Raw genomic sequence first — 26,122 nt, 5'->3', positions numbered from 1 at the left:
CAACCAGTCAACCAATCCAGTCAACCAACCAATCACCAATCAATCAGTCAACCAATCACCAATCAATCAACCAATCCAGTCAACCAACCAATCAATCAACCAATCCGGTCAACCAACCAATCACCAACCAATCACCAATCAATCAACCAATCCAGTCAACCAACCAATCACCAATCAATCAACCAATCCGGTCAACCAACCAATCACCAATCAATCAACCAACCAATCCAGTCAACCAATCAATCAACCAACCAATCACCAATCAATCAACCAATACATTAATGAATGAATCATTCTCACTTGTATAAATGAGGCATGACAATAGTTGCATTCTTACCTGTTCCTCAGGATGTTATTGTCATAGTAACCACAGCCCAGCCGGTTGCCACAGGCTTGTTTCCACCAAATACAGGAGCTGTCGATGACAATGCCGAACAGGGCTGGGGCTGGTAACCAGGCTAGAATAGAGGAGGATCACACAATACATAACATTATATACAGGAGCTGAGGATGGCCATGCTGAATAGGGCTGGTAACCAGGCTAGAATAGAGGAGGATCACACAATACATAACATTATATACAGGAGCTGAGGATGGCCATGCTGAATAGGGACTGGTAACCAGGCTAGAATAGAGGAGGATCACACAATACATAACATTATATACAGGAGCTGAGGATGGCCATGCGGAATAGGGCTGGTAACTAGGCTATTATAATACAATAAGACGTAACTCTAAACATTAACACTGTTCATAGAAAATAACGGCATTTCAATATAGTTGTAATCCACTAGAGGGCACTGTAACACTGCATTGACGGATGATAAGGCAGGGTCATATCCTAGAAAACGGGTCATATCCTAGAAGACGGGTCATATCCTAGAAGACGGGTCATATCCTTGAAGACGGGTCATATCCTAGAAGTCGGGTCATATCCTTGAAGTCGGGTCATATCCTAGAAGTCGTCATCATATCCTAGAAGACGGGTCATATCCTAGAAGACGGGTCATATCCTAGAAGACGGGTCATATCCTTGAAGACGGGTCATATCCTAGAAGTCGGGTCATATCCTAGAAGACGGGTCATATCCTTGAAGACGGGTCATATCCTAGAAGACGGGTCATATCCTAGAAGACGGGTCATATCCTAGAAGACGGGTCATATCCTAGAAGACGGGTCATATCCTAGAAGTCGGGTCATATCCTAGAAGACGGGTCATATCCTAGAAGACGGGTCATATCCTAGAAGACGGGTCATGTCCTGGAGCGGTGGATTTGATACATCATTGTATTCAAATGTGTGTTGCTTTAGGAACATCTGTCTATATGAAGAAGATAAAAGAGATAAAGAGAGATAAAAGAGATAAAGAGAGATAAAAGAGATAAAGAGAGATAAAAGAGATAAAATATATACTTACCAAGCACTCTCATGAGCAAAAACTGGACTCCTATGGCAAAGGATTTATCTTCATGGGGAACAGTTCTGAAACAATTCAAGCAAAGTAAGATAGATTACATTTTTAAAAAATTTTAAAAAATTAAAAAACGAATGATGTTTTAGCTTAAATAGACATGTTCATTGTTTTCTTCTCTATGGACTTTGTGGTACTCATGAGGAGTATTTCACATCAAATCAAATTATAATGAACAATTAAATGAAATGACACTTTATCCAGCCATTATTTAGCTGAGGACCATCATATTCACTATCGGTCAACAGTTTGGACACACCGACTCATTCCAGGGTTTTTCTTTATTTTTACTAGTTTCTACATTGTAGAATAACAGTGAAGACATCAAAACTATGAAATAACACATATGGAATCATGTTAACAAATCAAAATATATTTCATCATATAGATGGGTTGTGTGTTAGGGAGGGAGGACCATCATATAGATGGGTTGTGTGTTAGGGAGGGAGGACCATCATATAGATGGGTTGTGTGTTAGGGAGGGAGGACCATCATAGATATAGATGGGGTTGTGTGTTAGGGATGGGTTGTGTGTTAGGGAGGGGACCATCATATAGATAGATGGGTTGTGTGTTAGATGGGTTGTGTGTTAGGGAGGGAGGACCATCATATAGATGGGTTGGTGTTAGGGAGGGAGGACCATCATATAGATGGGTGTGTGTTAGGGAGGGAGGACCATTAGATGGGTTGTGTGTTAGGGAGGGAGGACCATCATATAGATGGGGTTGTGTGTTAGGGAGGGAGGACCATCATATAGATGGGTTGTGTGTTATGGGTTGTGTGGGAGGGAGGACCATCATATAGATGGGGTTGTGTGTTAGGGAGGACCATCATATAGGTTGTGTGTTAGGGAGGGAGGACCATCATATAGATGGGGTTGTGTGTTAGGGAGGGAGGACCATCATATAGATGGGTTGTGTGTTAGGGAGGGAGGACCATCATATAGATGGGGTTGTGTGTTAGGGAGGGAGGACCATCATATAGATGGGTTGTGTGTTAGGGAGGTTACCTGAGGACCATCATATAGATGGGGTTGTGTGTTAGGGAGGCGATCAACCCGGCCAGAGAGATGAGGAACATGACAGGAAGCAGGAAGTGAGGACATTGGTTGGGGCAAGGACCGGGGCGGGCAGTACCCCCACCACTACCCTGCCTGTCAGCTATACAGATACAATCTGTGTACTTCTACACCAGAAGAAGAAGAACACAGAAGACACCAGTGTCAATATATAAAGATAGACAACATATACAAGTATGCCATACATTTCTCAGATTCAAGAAGCAAAATGTACAAAATGACTTGTTTTCATTAAGACAACGGCTAAATTGTGAACGATCGATAACCTATACTGATTTGAAAGTACTGTAATTACAGTTAACTCTTGGTCTGAATTGAAGTCTAACTAATTCAACTAGTCAACATAATGGCCATGCATTGACTATTATATACACCAAGTCGAGTCAGTATAACTATTAGCCTTGCCACAGTCCTCCTGCTTGTGGATTACACTATTGCTGCAACATCTACAAGTGGTTTAACTCCACTTAAAACACTTCCTGTGTCCCAGGGCCGATTACAGATGGATTGGACTGGCCCACTGATTGTTAACCATCCATATCGTGTCGCTGTACTGTAGGTAGAGACTGTAGCACACAGTCAGACACAAAGCGTCATGTCTGGCTGGCTGCCTTGCTGACCAATACACTCTCCTAAACTGGGTTTAATCAGTTTAAACGGTTGAAGATTTAGACCGTACAGATGTTGGATCTTAATTTGACCAGTTTCTTACAGTAGGAGAATACCAGGACATGGCGGTAACAGGAAAATGTGAATTATTTTGAGGATTATAATTAATGGACATTTTTGTAAGGGGAAACTGTAGAAGCTTTTATAAACCTTGAATACGCTACAATCGGTGGTGGAAACATACTCAAGTAGAAGTAATGATACCTTAATCGAAAATGACTCAAGTGAAAGTTACCCAGTAAAATAATACTTGAGTAAAAGTCAAAAAGTTTTTGGTTTTAAATTTACTTAAAGTATCAAACGTAAATGTAATTGCTAAAACATACTTAAGTATCAAACGTAAAAGTATAAATCATTTAAAATTCTGTATATTAAGCAATAAAGATGGCACCATTTCTTGTTTTCTTAATTTACGGATAGCCAGGGGCACACTTCAACACTCAGACATCATTTACAAACAAAGTATGTGTTTAGTGAGTCCGCCTAGATCAGAGGCAGTACAGAAGACCAGGGATGTTCTCTTGATATGTGTGTGAATTAGATCTTATTCCTGTCCTGCTAAACATTCAAAATGTAACGAGTACTTTTGGGTGTCAGGGGAAAATCTACGGAGTAAAACAGTACATTATTTTCTTTAGGAATGTAGTGAAGTTAAAGTTGTCAAAAATATAAATAGTAATGTAAAGTACAGTTACCCCCAAAAAATGACTTAAGTAGTACTCTACACGACTGACTACACGTTTGTATTTCCTGCTGTACAGGACATTTACTGGATGATCAATTTAAGACCCTACATCTGTAACATTACCATTTGTTCAGTTATGTCATACTACTTCCCTAACATCATTCTGATGTATCTTTTATGCAAATCAAAGCAGATAAATGTGCACTCATCAGAAGCCTGAGATTAAATGGCCACCTACCAGAACCCTGAATTTGTTCTTCGGGTCTTTGGTGTAGTCTTTGCAGCCTGCGTGGCAGGGAGACAGGTACTCAGTGTTGTCAGATCCACACACTGGGTTAAAGGAGTCAGCAGGACAGGAGCAGTTGGAATAACAGGTGGCCAGAAACCTGTAGGGGGGGGGGGGAAGATGTTTAGAGAATGGTTTAGTGTGTCACAATAGAGTTATACCCGATATCCGCATTATTGTGCTGAGCTGGCTCAGATATTGTCTTTTCATATGGACCTTTCCAGCACAGTTCCAGGAACTGTGGTGAATGTCTAAGCAGGCCAGATGAGTACAAGGCTAGCTAGGCTCAGCTCAGCGCAATAGTGTGAAAAGGGCATTTCCATGTTTATATAAGGGATATGAGATCACAGCAGAGTTCAGGGTGGAGTTAAGTTCACCAGTAGAGCTCTGGGTGAGTTAAGTTCACCAGTAGAGCTCTGGGTGAGTTAAGTTCACCAGTAGAGCTCTGGGTGAGTTAAGTTCATCAGTAGAGCTCAGTGCCAAACCACATAACAGAAGACAACCGAGATATGGGGTTATGGGGTAAAGACCAGGGTTCCTGTTAATGTTATCTGCTGTTCATTAGCCTCTGTTTGGTGTTGTACTGTAGTAACAACATCTCTAGTTGTTTGGGTTCACCAGTGGCACAGCTCCAAACAGTAGCCTTGTCTTAGTGTCCACAAGTGGCTAGTTAATTAACGGTGTCTTCTACAAAGTTCACAAGGCTCCGTATGTTTGCTTGTGTAATATCAAAAGGTAAGCTAAAATAAGTTAATTGTCCTCAAGACCGGACAATAATGTAACTGATGGGGCTTGTGCAAGTGTTTCACCGAACTCTTTTTTTTTTGTACAAATAATTTAAATGCTTCTGTCTTCTAGTCCTCATGACCTCCCTAGAACTCCATGTATTTAAACACCTTCAAAATATCAACTGTCAAACTACAGAGACAGTAACACAGCCTCTACAAACTACAATTAACATACACATCAACAACAGCTCAATCAGCCAGCACAGGGCCCAATCAACCAGGGTTACATGGCACAATCAACCAGCACAGGGCCCAATTTTTTTTTAAATTTTACCTTTATTTTACTAGGCAAGTCAGTTAAGAACAAATTCTTATTTTCAATGACGGCCTAGGAACAGTGGGTTAACTGCCTGTTCAGGGGCAGAACGACAGATTTGTACCTTGTCAGCTCAGGTTTGAACTTGCAACCTTCCGGTTACTGCTCTAACCACTAGGCTACCCTGCCACCCCAGGGTAGCCTAGTGGGGTTACATGGCCCAGGGTTACATGGCCCAATCAACCAGGACACGGCCCAATCCACCAGGACACGGCCCAATCCACCAGGACACGGCCCAATCAACCAGGACACAGCCCAATCAACCAGTGCTACATGCCCCAATCGGTCAGTGCTACATGGTCCAAACAACCAGGACAAGGCCCTCCAAATATGTAACTGTTTGGCAAAGATGCAGATCCCTTCTCTGTACTCACCCACGGGGTGTGTAGTTGACCTCCGCCACCCTCTGTGTGGGGCAGCCCATGAAGAAGAGAGGGATGATGAGGAGGACAGAGATGGTGAGCATGGCGACAGAAAAACGAGGGATGGTCTTCAGAGAGAGACCGGTCCTCTTCATGATGACTCCGCCCACCAGCATCCCCACGGCAACGGACGGAAGGTTCACCGCACCTGAGGGAGAAGACAAGATTTTTGAGAGCAGAATAGATTTAAATACTTTCTCCACAGTATGTATCTGTATCGATCTCTACATACAGAACTACAAAGACAGAGATAGTATGAAAGAGTGCATAGCGAGCTGATTTGTCTTCACTAAAAGATAAGATCAACTTAATTGTCTCAGGCATACAAACGCTAGCCTGGTTGCCAGTCTATGATCAGCTATTACATTGTACATGACACAGAGTACAAGGAGTGGAATGTTACAGAGACTGATACCGGAGGCAGGGTAGCCTAGTGGTTAGAGTGTTGGACTAGTAACCGGAAGGTTGCAAGTTCAAATCCCCGAGCTGACAAGGTACTAATCTGTCATTCTACCCGTGAACAGACAGTTAACCCACTGTTCCTAGGCTGTCATTGAAAATAAGAATTTGCTCTTAACTGACTTGCCTAGGTATAAAAAAAACACTGAATATACCCAGATCAGAGCTGAAAACGTGTGGCCAGACAGCATTTGCCCCAATACTTTTCAATCCGTTATGGTGCCGCCGTACCATTTTCCAAAAGCAGCAACACCAAACGCGTTTACCAGACATTTATTAGTTCACGTCATAGAAAAAAACCCCACATATAAATAAAATTGGAATGGAAAAGAAAGCAGACGTCTCTTACTAAACAAGTCGACGTAAGTACCTCCGCCAATTTCAGCCCAGTTGTTTTTGTCTAGTGAATACAACCTGGGATTTCACGCGTTTCTTTTTGTCATTGGCCTACACACAACACCCCATCAATTCAAAGTGTACAGTGCCTTGCTAAAGTTTTCATCCCCCTTGGCGTTTTTCAATGGATTTTTATTTGGATTTCATGTAATGGACATACACAAAATAGTCCCAATTGGTGAAGTGAAATGAAAAAACAAACAAATAAAACCTGATAAGTGGTGAGTGCATATGTACCCTCTTTGCTATGAAGCCCCTAAATAAGATCTGGTGCAACCAATTGCCTTCAGAAGTCACATAATTAGTTAAATAAAGTCCACCTGTGTGCAATCTAAGTGTCACGTGATCTCAGTATATATACACCTGTTCTGAAAAGCCCCAGAGTTTGCAACACCACTAAGCAAGGGGCACCAGTAAGCAAGCGGCACCATGAAGACCAAGGAGCTCTCCAAACAGGTCAGGGACAAAGTTGTGGGGAAGTACAGATCAGGGTTGGGTTATAGAAAAATATCAGAAACTTTGAACATCCCACAGAGCACCATTAAATCAATTTTTTTTTAAATGGAAAGAATATGGCACCACAACAAACCTGTCAAGAGAGGACCACCCACCAAAACTCACAGACCAGGCAAGGAGGGAATTAATCAGAGGCAACGAAGAGACCAAAGATAACCCTGAAGGAACTGCAGAGCTCCACAGCGGAGATTGGAGTATCTGTCCATAGGACCACTTTAAGCCATACACTCCACAGAGCTGGGCTTTACGGAAGAGTGGCCAGAAAAAAGCCATTGCTTAAAGAAAAAAAGAAGCAAACACGTTTGGTGTTTGCCAAAAGGCATTTGGGAGACTCCCCAAAAATATGGAAGAAGGTACTCTGGTCAGATGAGACTAAAATGTAGCTTTTTGGCCATCAAGGAAAACACTATGTCTGGCGCAAACCCAACACCTCTCATCACCCCGAGAAAACCATCCCCACAGTGAAGCATGGTGGTAGCAGCATCATGCTGTTTTTCATCGGCAGGGACTGGGAAACTGGTCAGGATTGAAGGAATGATGGATGGCGCTAAATACAGGGATATTTTTTAGGGAAACCTGTTTCAGTCTTCCAGCAGGACAATGACCCTGAGCATACTGCTAAAGCAACACTCGAGTGGTTTAAGAGGAAACATTTAAATGTCTTGGAATGGCCTAGTCAAAGCCCAGAACTCAATCCAATTGAGAATCTGTGGTATGACTTAAAGATTGCTGTACAACAGCAATTGTTTCACAATTGTTTCAAACTTCAAAGTGGTAGGTATGTTATGTAAATCAAATTATACAACCCCCCCCCCCCAAAAAAAAATCAATTATAATTACAGTTTAAGGCAACAAAATAGGAAAAATGCCAAGGGGGTGAATACTTTCGCAAACCATGGTAATCATGTTTTCAAAATGAAAATGAAAAGCTGAAACGTCTTGAGTCAATAAGTATTCATCCCCTTTGTTATGGCAATCCTAAATCATTTCAGGAGTAAAAATGGACTCACTCTGTAAGCAATAACAACAGTGTTAAACATTTTTTTTTTTTTTTTTACGACTACCTCATCTCTGTACACAATTATCTGTAAGGTCCCTCAGTTGAACAGTAACTTTCAAACACGGCTATGACTCAACAAAATGTGGAATACGTCATGGGGTATGAATACTTTCTGAAGACACTGTGTGTTAATAAAAGCAGTTTAGCCGTCCTCTAAAACTAGCTAGATTGATCCAATCCAAAGCTAGCTCACAAAACTACTAACGTTAACTTTAGTAGCGTAGCTAGATAGCTAGCTGGCTAACATTAGCTGGCTAGATTGATGCAATCATGCAGTTAATAACGTAGACTCAACTGAATACATGTGTTTGGCACAGGATAAAGAGTATGAAATGATCTGCTGTTTCTACCCAAGGCATACTGTTCCTGGAAAGGTTAGTCAGTTTGTTAGTCCGGTAATGTTGCCATATTATTTCCAATGCTGGTGATTATTCACAAATGTTTGTGGTGCCAAATGTACAGATTCTACAACTTCCGTCACAGAGCGGGATACACAGATACTGTGAACATGTGGTAGTTTGAAGAGTTTGATCCACCTTAGGCCAGGAGTGTTTTCCAATTCACACCCCAAAGCCATATAGCTACATTGGATGACATCACAACGCTCTGTTCTCTTCCACAGAGAGGCCCTGCTGGCTGAGATGGGTGTGGCCATGAGGGAAGATGGAGGAACTGTGGGAGTTTTCTCCCCCAAGTAGGTAAGACAGCTACACATCACAGAATACATTTTTTTTAAATATATTTTTTTACCTTTTATTTTACTAGGCAAGTCAGTTAAGAACAAATTCTTATTTTCAATGACGGCCTAGGAACAGTGGGTTAACTGCCTTGTTCAGGGGCAGAATGACAGATTTGTACCTTGTCAGCTTGGGGATTTGAACTGGTTACTAGTCCAACGCTCTGACCACTAGGCTACCCTGCCACCCCAGATGAAAAGGGAAGCTATATATGTGTATATATATGTATATAATAAGAATATGTTGTAATAATAACCTGAACAGGTTATGAGATCAGGAAAAACTCCAGGCCCCAGAAAAGACAAGTATGAATTTTTACACACCACTTTTGAACCTGTGGTGCCTGTGGTAACTGTGGTGCTTGTGGTAACTGTGGTGCTTGTGGTAACTGTGGTGCCTGTGGTGCCTGTGGTGCCACCACTGTCCCAGTCTATACTGCTGATCCCACAGAAAATACACATAGATGAATGCTGAGACAGGACTAGACAACAGATATAATACGGTTTCAATGCTCACTCTCTACCAGCATCCTTAGACAGCCTTTCAACAGTTGTCATTCATCCACAACTACAGTACGTTAAACTCTTTGACGTAAATCATTATCATAACAATCCCAAGTGAAGAACAGAGATCTGTGTCTTCATCCCCATGCCAACTGTAACCCATGCCAACTGTAACCCATGCCAACTATCAATACCAGCCGTAGAGTAGGGTAAAGAGCGAGTAGAATCAGATTCACCATACTTAATCTGTTTCACATAGTGGATCAATAGGAAGCCTAGTGGTTAGAGCGTTGGGGCAGCAGGAAGCCTAGTGGTTAGAGCGTTGGGGCAGCAGGAAGCCTAGTGGTTAGAGCGTTGGGGCAGCAGGAAGCCTAGTGGTTAGAGCGTTGGGGCGGCAGGAAGCCTGGGGCGGCAGGAAGTGGTTAGAGCGTTGGGGGGCAGGGCCAGTGGGAAGCCTAGTGGTTAGAGCGTGGTAGCCTAGTGGTTAGAGCGTTGGGGCGGCAGGAAGCCTAGTGGTTAGAGCGTTGGGGCGGCAGGAAGCCTAGTGGTTAGAGCGTTGGGGCGGCAGGAAGCCTAGTGGTTAGAGCGTTGGGGCGGCAGGAAGCCTAGTGGTGGTTAGAGCTAGTGGTTGGGGCGGCAGGAAGCCTAGTGGTTAGAGCGTTGGGGCGGCAGGAAGCCTGGTGGTTAGAGCGTGGTTGGGGCGGCAGGTAGCCTAGTGGTTAGAGCGTTGGGGCGGCAGGAAGCCTAGTGGTTAGAGCGTTGGGGCGGCAGGTAGCCAGTGGTTAGAGCGTTGGGGCCAGGTAGTGTGGTTAGAGCGTTGGGGCGGCAGGAAGCCTAGTGGTTGGTTAGAGCCGTGGTTAGAGCGTTGGGGCGGCAGGTAGCCTAGTGGTTAGAGCGTAGCGGGCGGCAGGTAGCCTAGTGGTGGTTAGGTAGCGTAGAGCGTTGGGGCGGCAGGTAGCCTGGTGGTTAGAGCGTTGGGGCGGCAGGAAGCCTAGTGGTTAGAGCGTTGGGGCGGCAGGAAGCCTAGTGGTTGGTGGCAGGTAGCCTGGTGGTTAGCGTTGGGGCGGCAGGAAGCCAGTGGTTAACCCAGGAAGCCTAGTGGTTAGAGCGTAGGGGCGGCAGGAAGCCTAGTGGTTAGAGCGTAGGGGCGGCAGGAAGCCTGGTGGTTAGATGGCAGTTAACCCACTGTTCCCCAGGCGCCGAAGATGTGGATGTCGATTAAGGCAACCCCCCCCCTCTGACTCAGAGGAATTAGGATAAATGCAGAATGCATTCAGTTGTACCCCCATTTCATCTGTTCCACAAAGATGTGGTGAAGGGGTTGGAACGCAGACCGTTCCATTGCTCAGATTGGTGCACATTCAACAAATCTGATTTAACAAAGTGGATCATTGTAAAAATCCGTCATGATTTATGTGTTGTAACAGACCCACCATGTGGTTACTGGAGTCTTGTTTTGTCTGGTTTTTTTTGCTGCTTAACGTTTAGAAGTTGTTTATTTTTCAGGTCATGTCTAGAAGAACTGACTGCTAAATGTTAACTGATTAGCATAGCCAGCATATACAAAATCAGAGGAGGTGGTCAGTCTTTTTTAAATATATAGTTTTTTAACTGTAATGCAGTTGATTGTCATCAATGACATGTGTTGGGGTTGACATCCATCCATACATTATACTCTGATTTTTACCTCAAAATAGTGTGAAACAAACGTATAAAAAAATGGCCTAAAATGTAGATTAATTTAGCTGGGAAGAAATGAGGAGATTCAAGATGTTTCCCCCACCCCCACTATGTTAATTCCATTGTTTTGGTCGAGTTTCGATTGACCTCTTTACCGTATTTATGGTTTATCAATAATGAAACAGGCATACTAGCTCCTCTGTTCAACATAGTGTGTGTGTGTGTGTGTGTACGCAGGCCTGCGTAGGACAAAGCAGCTAACGAGGCACTGCTCTGTCAGCTGTCGTAGGCAGGAGAAGAGGGGTCCTTTTATGTTTCCATATATCAATGTGTGAATCCTTCTCAACAGTAATGTGACTTTGTGGATTGAAATAAAGTATTTAAAATGTGTGTCTCTCTGTGTGTCTCTCTGTATGTCTCTCTGTGTGTCTCTCTGTGTGTGGTTCGTGTTTTGTGCTCCTGAGGGTCTAAAGACACTGCAAGAGGTGTCACTGCAGTACTTGGTTTGAATCCAGGCTGTATCACATCCGGGCCGTGATTGGGAGTCCCATAGGAAGGCGCACAATTGGCCCAGCGTCGTCTGGGTTTGGCCCGGGTTAGGCCGTCATTGTAAATAAGAATTTGTTCTTAACTGACTTGTCTAGTGAAATGTACGTCCGTTGTGTGTGTTGTACTGACCTATGAGGAGACAGTGGTACTGACCTATGAGGAGGCAGTGGTACTGTACTGACCTATGAGGAGGCAGTGGTACTGTACTGACCTATGAGGAGACAGTGGTACTGTACTGACCTATGAGGAGGCAGTGGAACTGTACGGACCTATGAGGAGGCAGTGGTACTGTACTGACCTATGAGCAGGCAGTGTGACTGTACTGACCTATGAGCAGGCAGTGGTACTGTACTGACCTATGAGCAGGTTGCTGTAAGCGGTGGAGGTGCTGTACTGACCTATGAGCAGGTTGCTGTAAGCGGTGGTTGTACTGTACTGACCTATGAGCAGGTTGCTGTAAGCGGTGGAGGTGCTGTACTGACCTATGAGCAGGTTGCTGTAAGCGGTGGTTGTGCTGTACTGTCTCTCCAGGAACTTGGTGAGGAAGGTGGCGAGGCCAGCGATGACTGAAGAGAAACAGCACTGAGACAGAACCAACAGCAGGAACAGAGGACTGAGGAGCAGACGAACAAACAGCCTGGGGAACACTGGGGTGAGAGGAACAGAGAGGACAGACAGACACATAAACACACACACAGACGTACACAAATAAATTAGTCAGTTCACTAAGAAATACTGTAGCTACCAGGCAGATTCTCTGTGAACTCTTATAAAACACACAATACAAGTGTGAAACAAGTTTCTCAAAACAATGGTCAGAGGGACCGGTACAAAAAACAGTGACTACGTCTCCTAGCGATGGAAAGGTTAAGCTGTGTTGTTGTAATCATGCCTGTCAGCAATATTTACAAATGTGTTAGTCGATCAGCCAATGCCTGGTGTGTGTGTGTGTGTGTGTGTGTGTGTGTGTGTGTGTGTGTGTGTGTGTGTGTGTGTGTGTGTGTGTGTGTGTGTGTGTGTGTGTGTGTGTGTGTGTGTATATATAAATTACTTACTCTTCAGGAAATCAAGCATTGAGAAGTCTGGCTTTTTGGAGTCTTCATTCTGAATGGCAGCTTCAGTTCCACTCTGCAGGGAAATAATACATTCAGGTTTAAGTATGGCAGAAACAACGCATGCATCATTTGAACTTTTATTTTGGAAAACAAATAGTTTCAGAGGGGTGACGAAAGCAAAAGAGAAGCAGTTTTTATTTCATTATTCAAAATGTTTTATAGAGAGACAGAGAGACAGAGAGAGAGAGTCTTGATATATACGAGTACACCCCCTGGACAGGACACTACAGTCGTGGCCAAAGTTTTGAGAATGACACAAATATTAATTTCCACAAAGTTTGCTGCTTCAGTGTCTTTAGATATTTTTGTCAGATGTTACTATGGAATACTGAAGTATAATTACAAGCATTTCAGAAGTGTCAAAGGCTTTTATTGACAATTACATGAAGTTGATGCAAAGAGTCAATATTTGCAGTGTTGACCCTTTTAAGACCTCTGCAATCCACCCTGGCATGCTGTCAATTAACTTCTGGGCCACATCCTGACTGATGGCAGCCCATTCTTGCATAATCAATGCTTGGAGTTTGTCAGAATTTGTGGGTTTTTGTTTGTCCATCTGTCTCTTCAGGATTGACCACAAGTTCTCAATGGGATTAAGGTCTGGGGAGTTTCCTGGCCAAGGACCCAAAATATCAATGTTTTGTTCCCCGAGCCACTTAGTTATCACTTTTGCCTTATGGCAAGTTGCTCCATCATGCTGGAAAAGGCATTGTTTGTCACCAAACTGTTCCTGGATGGTTGGGAGAAGTTGCTCTCGGAGGATGTGTTGGTACCATTCTTTATTCATGGCTGTTTTCTTAGGCAAAATTGTGAGTGAGCCCACTCCCTTGGCTGAGAAGCAACCCCACACATGAATGGTCTCAGGATGCTTTACTGTTGGCATGACACAGGACTGATGGTAGCGCTCACCTTGTCTTCTCCGGACAAGCTTTTTTCTGGATGCCCCAAACAATCGTAAAGGTGATTCATCAGAGAAAATGACTTTACCCAGGTCCTCAGCAGTCCAATCCCTGTACCCTTTGCAGAATATCACTGTCCCTGATGTTTTCCTAGAGAGAAGTGGCTTCTTTGCTGCCCTTCTTGACACCAGGCCATCCTCCAAAAGTCTTCGCCTCACTGTGCGTGCAGATGCCCTCACACCTGCCTGCTGCCATTCCTGAGCAAGCTCTGTACTGGTGGTGCCCCGATCCCACAGCTGAATCAACTTTAGGAGACAGTCCTGGCGCTTGCTGGACTTTCTTGGGCGCCATGAAGCCTTATTCACAACAATTGAACCGCTCTCCTTGAAGTTATTGATGATCTGATAAAAGTTTGATTTGGGTGCAATCTTACCAGCAGCAATATCCTTGCCTATGAAGCCCTTTTTGTGCAAAGCAAAGATGACGGCACGTGTTTCCTTGCAGGTAACCATGATTGACAGAGGAAGAACAATGATTCCAAGCACCACCCTCCTTTTGAAGCTTCCAGTCTGTTATTCAGACTCAATCAGCATAACAGAGTGATCTCCAGCCTTGTCCTCGTCAACACTCACATCTGTGTTAACGAGAGAATCACTGACATGATGTCAGCTGGTCCTTTTGTGGCAGGGCTGAAAAGCAGTGGAAATGTTTTTTGGGGATTCAGTTCATTGTCATGGAAAAGAGGGACTTTGCAATTAATCTGATCACTCTTCATAACATTCTGGAATATATGCAAATTGCCATCATACAAACTGAGGCAGCAGACTTTGTGAAAATTAATATTTGTGTCATTCTCAAAACTTTTGGCCAAGACTGTAGTCTATCTCCTGTTCCTGTAGTGAGACAGCTTGATGTAGCAGGACACCCCCTGGACAGGACACTAGTCTATCTCCTGTTTCTGTAGTGAGACAGCTTGATGTACCAGTACACCCCCTGGACAGGACACTAGTCTATCTCCTGTTCCTGTAGTGAGACAGCTTGATGTAGCAGGACACCCCCTGGACAGGACACTAGTCTATATCCTGTTTCTGTAGTGAGACAGCTTGATGTAGCAGGACACCCCCTGGACAGGACACTAGTCTATATCCTGTTTCTGTAGTGAGACAGCTTGATGTACCAGGACACCCCCTGGACAGGACACTAGTCTATCTCCTGTTTCTGTAGTGAGACAGCTTGATGTACCAGGACACCCCCTGGACAGGACACTAGTCTATCTCCTGTTTCTGTAGTGAGACAGCTTGATGTACCAGGACACCCCCTGGACAGGACACTAGTCTATCTCCTGTTTCTGTAGTGAGACAGCTTGATGTAGCAGGACACCCCCTGGACAGGACACTAGTCTATCTCCTGTTTCTGTAGTGAGACAGCTTGATGTACCAGTACACCCCCTGGACAGGACACTAGTCTATCTCCTGATACTGTAGTGAGACAGCATGATGTACCAGTACACCCCCTGGACAGAACACTAGTCTAGGCCCTGCTTTGTGTTATAGGTCTACAGTAACAATCATTTGCACTACTGGCTCCATACCAGAAGAGGTCAGTAATAACCTGAGAATAATTTCCCCAGAAAATATTTCCTTTTAAGCTGTAGGTATTTCAAGTCATTCAATATAATGACACACGACAATAGATATTATATTAGCGTCTGGGCCCTGGTCTTACAACCTGAGGAAGATAGTATTGTGAGAAGGGGAATTATTAAGTAAACTAACATAGCACTGCATGCTCCTTGGTTTGGGGAATGTTTTTTGTTTCTCCAGGGAATTTTTAAATTTTTTAAAAATTTGACCTTTATTTAACCAGCCAAGTCAGTTATGAACAAATTCTTATTTTCAATGACGGCCTAGAAACAGTGGGTTAACTGCCTGTTCAGGGGCAGAACGACAGATTTGTACCTTGTCAGCTCGGGGATTTGCAACCTTCCGGTTACTAGCCCAACGCTCTAACCACTAGGCTACACTGCCACCCCAGTAACACCTTATGTGACACGTACCAACATACAGACTTTATGAAACATTCATAAGCAAATTCTAAGCATTTATGGCTGCATCCCAAATGCATCCCCTGGTCCAAGGTCGTTCACTATGTAGGGAATAGGACCCCTGGTCAAAGGTCTTTCACTATGTAGGGAATAGGACCCCTGGTCCAAGGTCGTTCACTATGTAGGGAATAGGACCCCTGGTCAAAGGTTGTTCACTATGTAGGGAATAGGACCCCTGGTCAAAGGTTGTTCACTATATAGGGAATAGGGTGCATTTTGGGACAGAACTTTAGTGACGGAGTGTTACCCACATTGCCTTCCAGCAGCATGCTGCGAGGAAAGAAGAAGTATGGGATGGAGGTCAGGGCTAGGCTGGCAGAGGAGATGAGGAGGCCCATCCACCACGCACCCACCCCGCGAGGGTCTGTAGGGACCAGCTCAGCGTTGGTGACTAGCGGGAGAGAGGAGAGAGGAAAGTTAGAGGGAGGGTGTGAAGAGAGAGGGAGAGAGAGAGAGAGAGGAAAGTTAGAGGGAGGGAGAGAGGAGGAGAAAGGACAGAGAGAGATTGAGATCGTAACAGAGAGACGAAGGCAGGAACAGAGACAGAAACAGATCGTTAACAGCTTTTCAATATGAGCCCAAGCTATACAATCCCACCCTCTAAATCAGCCACCAAACCTCGGCCACCAATGTGACGATCCAAACACAGTACCTACCTGAGCCGGTTCTGTCCACATCCACATAGATCCTCAGCATGACGGAGCCCAGCAGGAAGCCGAAGGCAGGTCCAAACACAGACAGGGCAAACAGGATGGCTGAGGAGAAAAGAAACAGTCAAGGTCTTTTACCAGGGAGGTTGACTGAGAACGCATTCTCATTTACAGCAACAACCTGGGGAATAGTTATAGGGGATGATTGAGCCAATTGGAAGTTGGGGGTGATTTGGTGGCCGTGATGGTATGAGGGCCAGATTTGGAATTTAGCCAGGACCCTTAGATAACACCCCTACTCTTATGATAATTTCCATGGGATCTTTAGTGACCACAGAGAGTCAGGATACCCGTTTAACATCCTATCCGAAAGGTGGCCCCCTACACAGGGCAATGTCCCTAATCATTGCCGTGGGGCATTTCTTTAGACCAGAGGAAAGAGTGCCTCCTATTGGCCCTCCAACACCACTTCCAGCAGCATCTGGTCTCCCGTCCAGGAACTGACCAGAACCAACCTTGCTTAGCTTCAGAGGCAAGCCAGCAGTGGGATGCAGGCTGGTATGTAGCGGTCATTGTGTCTGATATTTATTATATTAGTGTTCGAATTATCTACAGGCCTCTTACCTATGTAGAGGGGCTAGTGTTTCAGTTATCTACAGGCCTCTTACCTAAGTAGAGGGGCTAGTGTTTCAGTAAGCTATAGGCCTCTTACCTATGTAGAGGGGCTAGTGTTTCAGTAGGCTACACTGCCTCATACCTATGTAGAGAGACTAGTGTTTCAGTAGAGCTATAGGCCTCTTACCTATGTAGAGAGACTAGTGTTTCAGTAGGCTATAGGCCTCTTACCTATGTAGAGGGGGGAGTTGCCTCGTCCGGCGAAGTCATCCACATAAGAGATACCAAAGGGTTGTATGGGAACAGACCCCACCCCGAACAGCAGCTGAGCTATAGCCATGAGCAGCCACAAGTTGTTGGTGTCTGCTATACGCTTGATCTCTGTCTTTCCACAGGCCTCTGTGGTGTTGGAGGTACCCTGGAGGGAACACAGGTCTTGGCGATCTGGAGAAAGCACACACATTCACGTGAACCACACACACAGGAGCTAGAGAGCACCTGCAAGCCAGCCTGGCTCCCACAATCCACCACTCTAAATCCATCCATCCACTCTCAATCCATCCACTCTAAATCCACCCATCCACTCTAAATCCATCCATCCCACTCTAAATCCATCCATCCCACTCTAAATCCATCCATCCCACTCTAAATCCACCCATCCACTCTAAATCCACCCATCCATCTACTCTAAATCCACCCATCCATCTACTCTAAATCCATCCACTCTAAATCCATCCATCCACTCTAAATCCATCCATCTACTCTAAATCCATCCAGTCTAAATCCATCCACGCTAAATCCATCCATCCACTCTAAATCCATCCATCCACTCTAAATCCATCCATCCACTCTAAATCCATCCATCCACTCTAAATCCATCTACTCTAAATCCATCCACCCACTCTAAATCCATCCACTCTAAATCCATCCATCCACTCTAAATCCATCCATCTACTCTAAATCCATCCAGTCTAAATCCATCCACTCTAAATCCATCCATCCACTCTAAATCCATCCATCCACTCTAAATCCATCCATCCACTCTAAATCCATCCACTCTAAATCCATCCATCCACTCTAAATCCATCCATCCACTCTAAATCCATCCATCCACTCTAAATCCATCCATCCAGTCTAAATCCATCCAGTCTAAATCCATCCAGTCTAAATCCATCCACTCTAAATCCATCCACTCTAAATCCATCCACTCGATGACAGGCGGAACCAGGTCCAACACACTGGGACTGCTGATTTATAGAGACTGACTGTGGATGATACTTGCATTGCCATAGACTAGGTTTTAAAACTCACAGGACCAGTTTCCCGGACACGGTAATAGTCCTGGACTAACAAATCTTTTCTACGATATTCTGTGTGATGGAAACCCAACCCATGTAACCTACCCTCTGACGTAGTGGTGTTGGTGTTTCAGGGTAATGTCACTGTAATAGAGATATATTTCATCCCAACATCTTACCATGTATGACAGAGTCATAGTTATAGGGCTGGGACAGGAAGTGAGGTAGGGCCAGGATGAGAGCGCTGATGGACATCAGCAGACCTCCCAGTCCGATGAGACGAGGCCGATGGACCCTGCTGCCCAGGTAACTCACAAACACTATCAGAATTGTGTTCCCCACCTAGAGGGAGGGAGGGACAGAGAGAGAGAGAAGGGGAGGGACAGAGAGCGATAGAAGGGGAGGGGGGGCAGAGAGAGGGAGGGAGAAGGGGAGGGAAAGAGAGTGATAGAAGGGGGTGGCAGAGAGTAAGGGGGAGGGACAGAGAGAGAGAAGATCCAGAGAGAGAGAAGGGGGAGGGAAAGAGAGTGATAGAAGGGGGCAGAGAGTAGGGAGGAGGGACAGAATCCAGAGAGAGAGAGAAGAGATCCAGGGGGAGGGAAAGAGAGTGATCTAAAAGGGGGGGGCAGAAAGTAGGGAGGAGGGACAGAGAGAGAGAGAGAGAAGAGAGAGAGAGAAAGGGGGAGGGAAAGAGAGTGATAGAAGGGGGCAGAGAGTAGGGGGGGAGGGGCATCCAGCGAGAGAAGGGGAGGGGGGGCAGAGAGAGGGAGGGAGAAGGGGGAGGGAAAGAGAGTGATAGAAGGGGGTGGCAGAGAGTAGGGGGAGGGACAGAGAGAGAGAGAGAGAGAGAATCCATCCAGGGGGAGGGAAAGAGAGTGATAGAAGGGGGTGGCAGAGAGTAGGGGGAGGGACAGAGAGAGAGAGAGAGAGAGAGAAGGGGGAGGGAAAGAGAGTGTGTCAGAGACCTTATGACCAGGAGAATACAGTAGCAATACACACTCAGTGAATGGCTGCTTGTTTTCTACTCTAGGAGCAAGGCTCGGACAGCGCTTCAACAAAAGCAGGCGGCATACTCACATAATACTAATATAACGAGTCATATCACAACACCATCCAGTGCTTATGCATTTCTACTCTTTCAACCATCAGCTGAGATGAATCTAACATGACTTCTTTACCGAGCTGTGGTTACTGGTTGGCTCTTACCTCGTGCAGAGAGGAGATGGTGCCAGAGGAGAAACTGCTGAGGCCAAAGCGTCTCTCAATGGTGGTGATGGTGCTCTTAAAGTAGGAACTGTAGAGCAGCTGGGTGAGCTGCAGCAGGCCATGACACAGCACAAACAGCTAGATAGAGAGAGACAATACATTAGAGAGAGAGATGGAGTGAAAGAGGCAAGAGAGAGAGAGAGAGAGGCAGGAGAGAGAGCTGAGGAGAGAGAGACCTCCCAGAGAGAGAGAGAGAGAGGCATGGAGAGAGAGAGGTAGAGGCACAGGAGAGAGAGAGAGATTGTGAGGCAGGAGAGAGAGGAGGGAGGGAGAGAGAGAGAGAGAGGCAGGGAGAGAGAGAGAGGCAGGAGAGAGAGAGAGAGAGGCAGAGAGAGAGAGAGAGAGAGGCAGAGAGAGAGAGAGAGAGGCAGGAGAGAGAGAGGTAGAGAGAGGCAGGAGAGAGAGAGAGGCAGAGAGAGAGAGAGAGGCAGGAGAGAGAGAGAGAGAGGAGGAGAGAGAGAGAGAGGCAGGAGAGAGAGAGAGAGGCAGGGAGAGAGAGAGAGAGAGAGAGAGAGAGAGAGAGGAGGAGAGAGAGAGGCAGGAGAGAGAGAGGCAGGAGAGAGAGACGCAGGAGAGAGAGACAGAGAGAGAGAGAATGAGAAGAGAGATAGAGAAAATGGACAGCCTATGGATGGACAGCCTATGGATGGACAGCCTATGGATGGACAGCCTTTATTTTAGCCTCCAGCCAAAGTACACAACACATCCTACATCAGCTGTCTAGTCCAGACCCAGTCTAAAAGAAAGTGTGATCCCCCCCAGAAAGGAGCTAAAGTAACAACAATTAATTACAACGTTATTGTCTATGTCCCAAATGGCATCCTGCTACCAACAGAGTGCATTACCCTTTGACCTTCGGGCTCTGGAAAAAAAAGTTGTGGACTATCTAGGGAATAAGGAACCGTTTGAGATGCACTTAGAGTAAAAAAAGAGGATTATGTTTGCCAGTGTCAGTGAGTTTCCATCATCTGCTCCTGACTGAGACGACAGACTCAGAGCGCTGTAGCTTACAGCAGTTGAAACCCTGGCTGTTATGAAACCTGGTTGGCTGAGATACATCTGAAGACACTGTAGGTCACGGATGTAACCAGCTGGTTGGCTGAGATACATCTGAAGACACTGTAGGTCGCGGATGTCACCAGCTGGTTGGCTGAGATACATCTGAAGACACTGTAGGTCGCGGATGTCACCAGCTGGTTGGCTGAGATACATCTGAAGACACTGTAGGTCGCCGACGTCACCAGCTGGTTGGCTGAGATACATCTGAAGACACTGTAGGTCATTGATGTCACCAGCTGGTTGGCTGAGATACATCTGAAGACACTATAGGTCGCGGATGTCACCAGCTGGTTGGCTGAGATACATCTGAAGACACTGTAGGTCACCGACGTCACCAGCTGGTTGGATGAGATACATCTGAAGACACTGTAGGTCACGGATGTCACCAGCTGGTTGGCTGAGATACATCTGAAGACACTATAGGTCGCGGATGTCACCAGCTGGTTGGCTGAGATACATCTGAAGACACTGTAGGTCACGGATGTCACCAGCTGGTTGGATGAGATACATCTGAAGACACAAGGTCACAACACGTCACCAGCTGGTTGGATGAGATACATCTGAAGACACTGTAAGGTCACGGATGTCACCAGCTGGTTGGCTGAGATACATCTGAAGACACAGGTCGCGGATGTCACCAGCTGGTTGGCTCTGAAAAAACATCTGAAGACACTGTAGGTCAGGGATGTCACCAGCTGGTTGGCTGAGATACATCTGAAGACACTATAGGTATGTTTGGATGTCACCAGCTGGTTGGCTGAGATACATCTGAAGACACTGTGAGGTCACGGATGTCACCAGCTGGTTGGCTGAGATACATCTGAAGACACTGTAGGTCATTGATGTCACCAGCTGGTTGGCTGAGATACATCTGAAGACACTATAGGTCACGGATGTCACCAGCTGGTTGGCTGAGATACATCTGAAGACACTGTAGGTCACGGATGTCACCAGCTGGTTGGCTGAGATACATCTGAAGACACTATAGGTCGCAGACATCACCAGCTGGTTGGATGAGATACATCTGAAGACACTGTAGGTCGCGGATGTCACCAGCTGGTTGGCTGAGGTACATCTGAAGACACTGTAGGTCACGGACGTCACCAGCTGGTTGGCTGAGATACATCTGAAGACACTGTAGGTCGCAGACATCACCAGCTGGTTGGCTGAGATACATCTGAAGACACTGTAGGTCGCAGACATCACCAGCTGGTTGGCTGAGATACATCTGAAGACACTGTAGGTCGCAGACATCACCAGCTGGTTGGATGAGATACATCTGAAGACACTGTAGGTCACCGACGTCACCAGCTGGTTGGCTGAGATACATCTGAAGATACTGTAGGTCGCGAACGTAACCAGCTGGTTGGCTGAGATACATCTGAAGACACTGTAGGTCACGGACGTCACCAGCTGGTTGGCTGAGATACATCTGAAGACACTGTAGGTCGCAGACATCACCAGCTGGTTGGCTGAGATACATCTGAAGACACTGTAGGTCGCAGACATCACCAGCTGGTTGGATGAGATACATCTGAAGACACTGTAGGTCACCGACGTCACCAGCTGGTTGGATGAGATACATCTGAAGACACTGTAGGTCGCGGATGAAAAATGTCAACCTGGAGTTGCAGTCAAAATGTTTTCAATTAGAAACTGAATCTATTTTCTCCTATTCTGCCTGAAAGTTCACTGCTTAATCCTCCTAGCTTTTCCATAAAAGGCTAGGAGGAGTAATCTCCAGGTAGAGCTCCTATGTTGTCTCGTCTTTCCAGATCCTACGGGTTCACATTGCGAAAGGTACAATGCTTCACAAACATTAAAGTACAGCGTTCAGTGATTGATGATGGCAGTGTGACAGTGTTGATGCCCATTCTGTGTTCTTTTTTTTCTCATATTGAGAGAGAGGTCTTATAAAGGAACATACAAAAGAACAGTGAGTTTACTTAACTTATAGTGGAGAACAGTACGTGGAGGTCTAGGGAACGCTAAGCTGTTTGTTTACCCTGTACTTCGCTTCAAGAGAGGAGTGAATCACTGAAGTTTGCTTTGATTACAATCTTGTCTTTGGATCTTTTTTTCTCTGACACAAAGACACGCTGTGATGAAATTTACATTGGCTGCTGCCCAGTGGTCTGGAACTGGGAGGGGACTGGGTCTGTCTGTCCTCTGTCTGTCTGTCTGTCTGTCTGTCTGTCTGTCTGTCTGTCTGTCTGTCTGTCTGTCTGTCTGTCTGTCTGTCTGTCTGTCTGTCTGTCTGTCTGTCTGTCTGTCTGTCTGTCTGTCTGTCTGTCTGTCTGTCTGTCTGTCTGTCTGTCTGTCTGTCTGTGTCTGTGTTGTCTGTCTGTCTGTCTGTCTGTCTGTCTGTCTGTCTGTCTGTCTGTCTGTCTGTCTGTCTGTCTGTCTGTCTGTCTGTCTGTCTGTCTGTCTGTCTGTCTGTCTGTCTGTCTGTCTGTCTGTCTGTCTGTCTGTCTGTCAGTCAGTCAGTCAGTCAGTCAGTCTGTCTGGCACTGTCTGTCTGTCTGTGACACCCTTTCAAATATGAGTCCCAAATGAATCCCTATTTATGGTAAAAACTTAAAATCATATCCCCAGCGTTTATTTACATTAAATCACTGAAGCAACAGGCACTCATTTGAGCCAGGCCTCTATTTCCTTTAATACACACAGCTTTCGCTCATTTGCATAGTTCATTATTTAATAACATAATTTCATAAAACATATATAATCCTTGACAGAATAGTTATTCTCTTCTCTGACTGTGCATTTTCTGCAATTTTTCACTCTGCCAATTTCTGGGTTCTGTAATTGTTCATGAGGTTTAATGACTAATTTTAAAACATATATTGTTGACAGAATAGTTGTTGACTGAGGTTGTTGACTGAGGTTGTGAGGTTTTGACTGAAGTTGTTGACTGCCAATTTCTGGGTTCTGTAATTGTTGACTGAGGTTGTTGACTGAAGTTGTTGACTGAGGTTGTTGACTGAAGTTGTTGACTGAAGTTGTTGACTGAAGTTGTTGAGTGAAGTTGTTGAGTGAAGTTGTTGACTGAGGTTGTTGACTGAAGTTGTTGACTGAAGTTGTTGACTGAAGTTGTTGACTGAAGTTGTTGACTGAGGTTGTTGAGTGAAGTTGTTGAGTGAAGTTGTTGACTGAGGTTGTTGACCGTTTTTTTGGGGTCGGCCAGTTAGCGGGAAGATCTTGCTGTTAGCAGTCAATGATTAACAGGTTGTTAAAAAGTGAAGATTCCCATCATTGTTTTGAGTGATAACTGAATTATTTAATGTAACAAATTGAAACTGAACAATTTGGTCCTCTTTGCATTTGACATGGAGTTTACTTAAAAAGTTTTATTTTGAAACTAATCATACATCTGTAGACACTATATTAGTTGCTCCGGGTGTTAAAAGGGACAGGAGGCTATTTGAGAATCAGCGTTTTACGGCAGTGCACTTTTTTTTGACCAGGGCCCATAGTAGTGCACTACACACAACACACCCCCCAACACACACCAACACACACCCCAACACACACAAACACACCCCAACACATATCCCAACACACCCCAACACACACAAACACACACAAACACACCCACAAACACACACACCCAACACACACAAACACAACACATACCCCAACACACACCCCAACACACACACACACAACCACACCCCAACAAACACACAAACACACCCCAACACACACCCCACACACACACATACAAACACCCCAACACACACAAACACACACCCCAACACACACACACACACACACACCAACACACATACAGACCACAACACACACACATACACACCCCAAAACACACACAAACACCCCAAACACACACACACACACATCCCAAACACACACACACAAACACCCCAACACACACAAACACACCCCAACACACATACAGACCACAACACACACACACATACACACCCCAAAACACATACTGACCACAAAACACATACACACCCCAACACAAACAAAAATCCCAACGCACACATACACACCCAAACACACACACCCCAACACACACATACACATCCCAGCACACACATACACACCCCAACACACACATACACACCCAAATACTTTTTTGCACTAAATCTCCTGCACCAACCTGGTCTCAGAGCATTTCGTATCAGTCTGTATGATATGTTACATTTCGTATGGTATGTATCCATTTGTGGATGCCCATCAACCGTTTCGTGCAATACGTTACGAATTGAAATGTGTTGTTGCTAACTCTAACTTGGTGGCTAGGTGGCTAATGCTAGCTCGGAGTAAGGTTAAAGGGTTAAAGTTAGGGTTAGGGGAAGGGTTAGCTAACATGCTACGTAGTTTCAAAGGAGATAAATATTAGTAAGTAAAGTTGTCCCTGTATATAGTCATGTTATTACCTGGTACTCCCTGTATATAGTCATGTTATTACCTGGTACTCCCTGTATATAGTCATGTTATTACCTGGTACTTCCTGTATATGGCCATGTTATTACCTGGTACTTCCTGTATATAGCCATGTTATTACCTGGTACTTCCTGTATATAGCCATGTTATTACCTGGTACTCCCTGTATATAGCCATGTTATTACCTGGTACTTCCTGTATATAGCCATTATTACCTGGTACTCCCAGTATATAGCCATGTTATTACTTGGTACTCCATGTATATAACCATGTTATTACCTGGTACTCCCTGTATATAGCCATGTTATTACCTGGTACTCCCTGTATATAGTCACCTGGTACTTCCTATACCTGGTACTCCCTGTATATAACCATGTTATTACCTGGTACTTCCTGTATATAGCCATGTTATTACCTGGTACGGGCACTTCCTAGCCACATTATTACCTGGTATATAAAGCCACGTTTTTACCTGGTACTTCCTGTATAAAGCCACGTTATTACCTGGTACTTCCTGTATAAAGCCACGTTATTACCTGGTACTTCCTGTATAAAGCCACGTTATTACCTGGTACTTCCTGTATAAAGCCACGTTATTACCTGGTACTTCCTGTATAAAGCCACGTTATTACCTGGTACTTCCTGTATAAAGCCACGTTATACCTGGTACTTCCTGTATAAAGCCACGTTATTACCTGGTACTTCCTGTATAAAGCCACGTTATTACCTGGTACTTCCTGTATATAGCCATGTTATTACCTGGTACTTCCTGTATATAGCCATGTTATTACCTGGTACTCCCTGTATATAGCCATGTTATTACCTGGTACTTCCTGTATAAAGCCACGTTATTACCTGGTACTTCCTGTATAAAGCCACGTTATTACCTGGTACTTCCTGTATAAAGCCACGTCATTACCTGGTACTTCCTGTATAAAGCCATGTTATTTTCGTTATTCACTCTATTTATTCCTCATGTCACTATTTCAAAACATTTTTATCTTTCTCTCTGAATTGTTAGAAAAGGACCCGTAAGTAAGTATTTCACTGTTAGTCTACAGCTGTTGTTTACGAAGCTCGTGACA

At 45.0% G+C, this 26,122-nt stretch overlaps 1 protein-coding gene and 1 long non-coding RNA gene across 4 annotated transcripts in view; one reads left to right on the top strand and one right to left on the bottom strand.

Moving 5' to 3' along the window:
• LOC112251460 (solute carrier organic anion transporter family member 2A1-like) overlaps window positions 1–26,122 on the bottom strand; it is a 49,644-nt gene that overhangs the window by 2,382 nt on the left and 21,140 nt on the right. For 2 of the 3 annotated variants that reach the window (XM_042322609.1, XM_042322610.1), the window contains exons 2-13: window positions 19,503–19,640; window positions 18,476–18,638; window positions 17,230–17,442; window positions 16,390–16,488; window positions 15,985–16,124; window positions 12,671–12,743; window positions 12,098–12,262; window positions 5,668–5,863; window positions 4,142–4,289; window positions 2,481–2,656; window positions 1,418–1,482; window positions 338–458 (exon numbers count right to left, since the gene is read on the bottom strand). In XM_042322609.1, coding sequence (XP_042178543.1) covers window positions 338–458; window positions 1,418–1,482; window positions 2,481–2,656; window positions 4,142–4,289; window positions 5,668–5,863; window positions 12,098–12,262; window positions 12,671–12,743; window positions 15,985–16,124; window positions 16,390–16,488; window positions 17,230–17,442; window positions 18,476–18,638; window positions 19,503–19,640 — 1,697 coding nt within the window. Of the gene's footprint in view, window positions 1–337; window positions 459–980; window positions 1,322–1,417; window positions 1,483–2,480; window positions 2,657–4,141; window positions 4,290–5,667; window positions 5,864–12,097; window positions 12,263–12,670; window positions 12,744–15,984; window positions 16,125–16,389; window positions 16,489–17,229; window positions 17,443–18,475; window positions 18,639–19,502; window positions 19,641–26,122 lie in introns of those variants that run through there. The other variant, XM_042322611.1, reaches the window with a different exon arrangement.
• On the top strand, window positions 6,983–11,452 carry LOC112251461. The gene is made up of 3 exons (XR_002953679.2): window positions 6,983–7,026; window positions 8,769–8,844; window positions 11,304–11,452. It is a non-coding gene; the product is annotated as an uncharacterized LOC112251461 (long non-coding RNA).

Source organism: Oncorhynchus tshawytscha, linkage group LG05 (genome assembly GCF_018296145.1).
Source record: "Oncorhynchus tshawytscha isolate Ot180627B linkage group LG05, Otsh_v2.0, whole genome shotgun sequence".
Classification (NCBI taxonomy): domain Eukaryota; kingdom Metazoa; phylum Chordata; class Actinopteri; order Salmoniformes; family Salmonidae; genus Oncorhynchus; species Oncorhynchus tshawytscha.
This window is presented reverse-complemented; position numbering and strand designations above follow the sequence as displayed.